At 28.7% G+C, this 8,076-nt stretch overlaps 1 protein-coding gene across 1 annotated transcript; it reads right to left on the minus strand.

Moving 5' to 3' along the window:
- Positions 1-1,093: 1,093 nt before the first annotated feature.
- On the minus strand, positions 1,094-3,129 carry LOC120079037 (auxin-induced protein 22D-like). The gene is made up of 4 exons (XM_039033219.2): positions 2,760-3,129; positions 2,176-2,387; positions 1,976-2,075; positions 1,094-1,606 (listed from the first exon to the last, which is right to left on the minus strand). Exons 1-4 carry the CDS (start codon positions 2,966-2,968, stop codon positions 1,528-1,530), a joined length of 600 nt encoding a protein of 199 aa, XP_038889147.1. The 5' UTR covers positions 2,969-3,129; the 3' UTR covers positions 1,094-1,527.
- Between the last annotated feature and the right edge of the window lie 4,947 nt (positions 3,130-8,076).

Consider the following 8,076-nt stretch of genomic DNA (forward strand, 5'->3'; position numbering starts at 1 on the left):
CCATACACCGCTTTCTTCTTGAAAGTTAGAATCCACCTTCATATATGAACTAAAATGATAATAATAATAACAAGAACAATGTAGGTTGGGAATATTTTTTTTTTATTATTATTTCAATAATAAAATAAAATAAACCTTTTAGTGCTCTATTATTAAAAAGAAGAAACACCTTTAAAAAAAAAGTAGTTTTGTCTTCTAGATTTCAAAAATACTTTAAGATACACTTTAAAGAGAAGAACTGTGAGTTGTATGAAAAGTGGTATAGAGCAGTATGAAATTCAGTTAATCTTGATCTACCATAAATATATAGTGTAGATTTTCCAAATTAAATCATATCATAATTTGATCCATTTGAGAATAGAAATTGCTACATTAAAGTTCGTAGATAATTATTAAGTTTGTCGAATTAGTTGACTTTTATATATATATATATATTTATTTATGAGAATTTTTCGAAAAATGTCAAACTATTTACAGAAATGACATAAAAAAAAATATTGATAAGACTTCTATCAGTTTTTATCATTTGTAATAAACTTCTATCGGTCTCTATCAAAGAATATTAAAATTTTACTATTTTGTGTAAATAATTTTACTTATTTTTTATTTTTATTTTTTTTTGAAAGATTGTATTAGTTGCTTTAGTTGGTGGATTACCCAAAATGTTGGTAAATTTGATCAGATTTCCGAAAGGAATAACCAAAAACCAAATTAGCTTTAACAAATTGTTCAAAACTATTAAATCCTATATAATTAAACTCCATAAATTTAGATTTCTTTTGATCTAGCTTATTAATTATTATTATTATTTTTTTAATAGAAAATTGATCTTTTAGAGTCCATATCTAAACCATTGTTTTATATATCTAGATCTTTGAAATTTGGTTAAAATTGTAAAATCATTTTAAACAATAGATTAAAAATAACTTTGTAAACTAATAACAACAAAATTAATTAGGCAACAACAAAATCTCTTTTTCATTCTAACTTGCAAATTTGCCTATTATCATCCATGGAAGACAAAATTGAGGAAAATTAAGAAAATAAATTTTTTTAAAAAGAACATATTCAGCATTTAAAAACTCAATAAAAATGGATATAAAAAAAGGAGATCCTTCTCTTGGAATTGATGATTATATCACATCCAATTACATGTACAAACTCTTTGGGTAATTAACATAATTTTCAACCCATCTCGATCAATTACATTATCCCCCACAAGAATAAATATGAATAATCACCAAAAAAAAAAACCCTTAATTCCCTTATTTATTTTGGGTCTCGACTCTTGATCATCAGCCCCTCTTCTCTCTCTCTAAGAAAATCAAGATCTGATTTTTCATAAAAATTTACATGAGATCAAATTTGGTCGGATCATCGGAGAGGCGGCCGGCAGCGGTGCACTCCGCCGGCAAATACACGGCGGCTGCGATGAACTTTCACAACTTTTCCGATGATCATAAAAAAGAGAGCAATATTTTGGGGCGCCCTCTAATCCCTTTTTTCTCTTCCTTTTTTTTTCTTTCTTCACACTGATCCACAGCCCAAACCTTTGGCTTCTGATCCTTTCATGATCCTAAGCTTCTTGCATGAGCTCATGAACATTCTACAAAATTTCATATAAAATCTTTAATCAGTCTATTTATAGAGAAACAAAAATTTACTCACTCAAGTTAGTGTTTATTATTTTTTAGATCGTTTACTCGTTTGGATGTTATAGAACCACATATTACATAAATATAAATTGTTATTCAATAATCTCAAAACTAATCGATAATGAGAGGAATAACTCATATATTTAAAATTTCTGTCTTTTTAATGTTACGGTTTCACTGTTATTCCTATTTCTTATATACTTCTAATAATTTTTCGATATTGATTCAAAATACATTTTTTAGATTCTATCTTTTTCTATATTTAATAAAGTAAAACTACTAATGCATGCACTTTATTTACGTAAAGATTTGGAACTTACTCCCATGGAACATCGCCAACGAGCATCCAATCGCCATCTTTATCTTCATAAGTCGGAACAAATTCCGACCCATTATACCCTTCTCTCTCACAAAACTTGCCTGAAAAAACATTGAAGAAAAAAAAAATCTATAAACTTTCATCCTTAAAGAGATTGATCTCAAGATCTAAGAGAGATTATATTTAAAAAAAAAAAAATACCAAGAGAAAACTTGAACATGTTCTCCAAAGCTTGAAGAAGGTCCGGATATCCTTGATAGATCTTAAGATCAACTTTCCTTAGAAAAGGAGCTCCATCCATGCTCACTTTTATGAACATCCCGGTCGCCGCTGCCGCCGCCTCGTCTTTCTTCTTTGCTTGGAAACAATTCTTTCGAAACGATCTCACCGGCGGCCACCCCACAACTTGTGCCCTATTAAATATAAATCTTTTTGTCAATTTCTATTTTTTTCTATAATAAAAAATAAAACAAAATTCTACCTTCTAATTTTCTACACTCTTTCATGAATTAGAAAAATTAACTAAATTATTATTATTATTATAAAAATTTAGAGTTCAAATTTGAATTTCTCAATCAAATTAATTGATTTTACAGTTTTGGATCTTTATAATTTCCAAAACGTTAGAATTTGATCTTTATGATTTTAATAGCCATATAATTGGATAAAATTTCATATTTGATTAAAAAAAATCTCAAAAATAGTCTTTATGATTTAAGTTGTAAATTTTAATCATAAATATTACAGGAATTAAATTCTGAATTTACCAAAATATAAGTGCTTACTTGGTGGGCGGGGGATTTTCTTGGTTGCATTTGGTGGGATCGGAGTTAATTTCCCGGCGGGATTCCGGCAGGTTCTGGTCGTCGGACGGCAAAGCTCTTTTGTTGGAGTTGGCTCGGTTGATCGGAGAAGATTGATCGTCCGGCGAAGTTCCGGGCAGACCCAATCGGAGCTCGGTGGCTTCCAAGTTGAGATCTTTCTCGAAGGCCATTGGTTTTGTTTTTTTTTTCCCTTTCTCTGAAATGGGTTTGTTGAATTTTCTGATGGGTTATTTTTTTTTTTTTCTTTTTCTCGGGAAACAAACAGAAAGTGGAGAAGAGAATCGGAGTGGAAAGTGGGAAGAGGAGAAATGGAATGCTTGTTGGCTCAAATAACACCAAACGTATTTTATAGAAGTCGATTAAAGCAAAAGGGCCCATCATTTCCCCACTTCCCTACACCGTGCGTGTTCATCACGCGCTCTATATTGTGGTTGAGTATTTTCACGGTCATCTTACCTTTCTATTTCATTTCATTAAATCTTAAATTTAACCCTCTAAAATTAAGTTTTATCAAAATTGATTAATACTAATATTTTCTTTTTAAAAAAAACGATATCATCCGAATATGTTTTTACAACTTATAAGGAGAATATTAATAAAATTTTGGGAATAAAAACAACAACAAACAATATACACTAACTAAATTTAAGAAATTTTGAAGGTATAAGGAATAAAATTGAACATGTGGAGGTTTAGGGATTAGAATGAAACAAAATTCAAAGTACACCGTTTAAAATGATATTTTAACCTCTTTTATTTTATTTTTCTTTAAATTCTTCTTGATTAAATAATTTTGATCAGAATTAATTTTGAAAGACTAAATTTAAGATCTATTAAAATATAGGAATATAATTAGACTATTAAAAATATAAAGACGGAAATAAAATGGAATCTAAAATACATAGATGAAAACAATATATATTTATTGGATTGGATCTCTAAAACCAATATGAAAGTTGAATAATAATTGTACATTTTTTTTTCATATTTTAATTTTATTTGATGTCCAAGTTGTATTTTATTTTGTTGTCGTTTATTCTATTAATTTTGTAAAAGATTATTTTAGTTATTACGGTTAATTTAGTTACGTTCTTCAATTTATTTACCATATAACCCCATGAAGAAAATATCTCGATTAAATATTGGAAGTATATTTGAAAATAACCTTCACTCCCTTTTGTTTCTTCTAGAACTAATCCTCACTTCTTTATTATTTTTTTTAAAAAAAAGGAAAAAAAAACCTTACAATTTTACAAGAGTTTGAGAGTGGAATAAATGTAATTTAGATCATCATCAAATCATAAATAATTGAAATAATAACTCCAGTTTGATCCATATAATTAAATTACATAAATTTAGTATTAATTTACCAAACACCACAACTAATTTTTTCTAATTTAAACTAAAATTTATCAAACACTATTTTACTTTATTTCGCGGCTGATTATTCTAAAAGTACAGCTACCAACAATTATTTTAAAAGTTACAGTAATCCCAAATGTAACTTAAATAAACTTAGAAAGGTCTTGAATTAAAAGTAAAGTAAGTTCAAAACTCTGATTAGAATAGTAATGTGATTCACAAGATCTAACATTGAAAAATTGAACCATAGAAACATGATCACAACTTAAAAAAATTGATCCTATGATTTTTCAAAACCGCGTTGAATTACTACTCTACCCAAAAATTTAATCAATTAATTTTTTTTTTTAAAAAAAATGAAAAATAAGGAGTGGGGCCAATTAGGGGAGTGGGGGAGGGAACATGGGAAGAGCAAGAGGAATCAAATAGGTAAGAGGTGGGGACATGGGGCAGGTAAGGGTGTTTGGGTAATGAGCTACACAAATTAAAGGAGGCTGTCTTTAAATTTTTAAGGACAAAAGGCCCTTTTTAATCAAACGGCTGAGGGTGGAGATTAGGGAAAGGAGAATTAAAAGGTGATGCATTGACAACCGTTGGATTAGGGTTGGTCCCACATGGGGTGCTGTTTTTGGGTGAGACAAGTATGGTGGGTGGTAATGGTTTCCCCTTCAAAACCTTATTTTAAAAATTAAAACTATATGCTATGGCGGTTGGGGCAGCCCTCCCATGTGCTCACTTCCCACCTTATTAAAAACTCTTTTTTCTCTCTCTTTTCGTATCCGAAAATTATTCACTACAATAATGTGATTGATAGTTTTACACCGTTGAATATGTATGAAAGAAGAAAGATTATTGAATGCATTTAGAACTTATATAAGATAATCATTACTAAAGACGTTCAAATGACTCGACAGTCCGAACAATCTGGACTACCCGACCTAAATTATAAGTTTTTGGTTAGGCTACTTTTATATTTGGATTGATTGAGTTAAGTTTTTCTATTTTTATCGGGTTGGATTGGGTCTCGAGTTGATTTTTTTTAAAAACCCAATCCAATCCAAATTGCATTTATATTAATAAAAAAAAATACATACATTTGTCTTTGTTTAATGTTTGATTGATTATGGATGGGTGATATCTTTTTAGGATTGCTAAATGTTTGTTTGGTATTTAACATTTGAGTTTTATAACATTTTAGCTATTAGTCATATATTGTAGATAAATTTAAGTATTTTCGATTAATAAGAAAAAATAATAACCTGACAATCCAACTTGTTGAGTTCGGTTGGAGACCTTGTTAGAGTTTTCAGGTAACTAACTTGAGCAACCTAAATTTAGGTTGGTCAAAAAGATCATTTAAATTCAACCCAACTCAACCTATTTATACCCTTAGTCACTACGATATGCAAAAATTTTTAACATGCACATTCATGATCGGTTAAAGTATAAACTTTCGATTACAAAGTCAAAAGTTCGGGTTTTCTCCTACTCTAAGTGTGTTGATATAAAAAGGAAGAAAAGCAAAAATTCTTTGGTAGCACACATTTCTTAGGGTTTGGTAATTGTTTGTTATTCTTTCTTTAAAGAACGGTGGTTGAACGTTAAGGCCTTGTTTGGTAACCGTTTGATTTTTTTATTTTTATTTTTTAAAATTAAGTCTATTTCAATCACACTTCTTACAATGATGTGCATCTTTCTTAAGTACAATAGTTGAATTCTTAGTCAGATTCCAAAAACAAAAACAACATTTTGAAAAGCTACTGTTTTTAATTCTCAAAATTTGGCTTAGTTTTTTAGAGTATTGGTGAAAAGTAAATAACAAAGAAAGAAATTTGGAGGTGAGAGTAGTGTTCATAGGCTCGATTTTAAAAAACAAAATAATTACCAAACGAAACCTAAAATTTAGACATGGAGAAGAGAAGAAGCCTAACCTCTCTCTTTTTAGAGGTTGGTAAATCGTGTTACTCTCATTAAAAAAATTTGTGATAGCTATTTTTTAATATCACTTAAGGTGTGAGGTTCAAACTTCTCATAAATTAGGAAAGTTATTCATACATTGAATTATATTCACATGTACATGTTTGAATAATAATGGTTATTCTCTCTCACTTTTTTTTAAATATATATTTTAGGTAATTTTTTATTCTCATTCATTTGTTAAAAGTTTGGATATGATTTTCTCTCTCACACACTTTTTTTTTTTTTTTTTTTTTTTTAAGGTTTGGGTAATTCTTTTTCTCATGTTTTAAGGTTTTGATGATTCTGTCTTATTATATACTTTAAGATTTGGGTAGCTCTCCCTCCCTCACACACTTTTTAAGATTAGGGTAATTTATGAGCCTATAGCTCTCACATCCATTTTTTAGGGCTTATGGACTAATTATTTATTTCTCTCTCCCATTCTCTAGAATTTGGGTAATGTTTCTCTCTCCACCAAACACTTTACTAATTTAAGTTTGAAGTTGGTAATAATCTTTCTCTTTCATTCCTGAGATTAATACTTCTAAATGAGAAGGTTCAAACTTCTAACTTATCATCAAAATGAGCATAGTTAAATTAACATAGTATAGTGCTTTTACTATCAATCTCAAGGTTAAAGGTTTGATTCTTCTGGCATATTCAATACAATTGTAAAAAAAAAGGTTTAACTTATAAATTACAAAGAGTATGATATTAATATCCTGATTGACTATTGTTACTAATATATATATATATTTGTATTTTTTTTAATTCTAGTAAATCCTACATCATTTTTAAAATAACTCATCAAAGAAATGAACGGAGGAAAGTATTCATGGGTTGGGTTGGATTGGGTTGAAAGACTTTTTAGACCCAACCCAATTGTTCGGGTTGTAAATTTTTTCAACCCAAATAACCCTTTTTAAAAAATGAACCCAACCTAACCCAACAATCAAATATTTGGGTTGAGTTGGTTCGGGTTAATCGGGTCGTTTATTTAAATTTTTGTTCTAAAAAGAAGCAAAATGTAAATATGTAAAAATCTAATTTAATTATTTTCATATATTGAATTAAGATTAACAACTCAATTTCAATTTATATAATGAAAAATTAAAGTGCAAAAAAACTACTTTTAAGAGTTGTTGAAGAATAAAATATTAAAAATATTGAAATTAAATAAAATTAAAATCAATATATGTACAAATAATTGTGTTATAAATAATAAAAAAAATATATTTTGTAAAGTTAATAATAAATTCGGGTTGGTTCAGGTTGGTTTGGGTTATATTAGGTGAACCCATGAACCAACCAAACCCATAAAATTTTCATTTATTTGATCCCAATCCAATCCAAATGAGTTGATAATCCAACCCAAACTGCATGAGTTGGGTTGGGTCGATTGATTTTTTCGGATCATCGGATTTTTTTGAACACCCTGGTATTCATACTCTTTTTAGTAGGGTAAAACTTTACCTTAATTATGTTATGTTTAAGCTGAACTAATTTCTTTTTATTCTTTCGGGATTTAGGTATTTGTCTTTCTCCTTAAAGATAAAATTAAGTTAGAGAACTATTTTCTCCCAAACTTGAATTCTACATAATGATTTTAGGTTAGCCAACAAGGATTCAATCTATTTATAATTTTCTTAAAGCTAAATGACATATAGGGAGACAAACAATTTAAACTTTTAATCTCTTTATCAATGTTATAATATAGACCTTGTATGGTTGAGTACGCTTATTTTAGTCTTTATCAATTATCAGGAAATACCTCTCAGTTCTATTGCAAGAAAAATTGTCACAATCACACAAAACAATTCTCTTTACAGCTTTTGACTACTCATACATTTTTCACACTCTCCAACTAGATAATACTAAAAGAATTTAATTAGAGTTAACACACTAAGTTTAAAATGTTTCTAACGATGACGGCTTAAAATTAGAGGTATGAGCTCTT

This window comes from Benincasa hispida, chromosome 6 (assembly GCF_027475165.1).
Source record: "Benincasa hispida cultivar pf3 chromosome 6, pf3_genome.v1.1, whole genome shotgun sequence".
In the NCBI taxonomy this organism is placed as follows: Eukaryota; Viridiplantae; Streptophyta; class Magnoliopsida; order Cucurbitales; family Cucurbitaceae; genus Benincasa; species Benincasa hispida.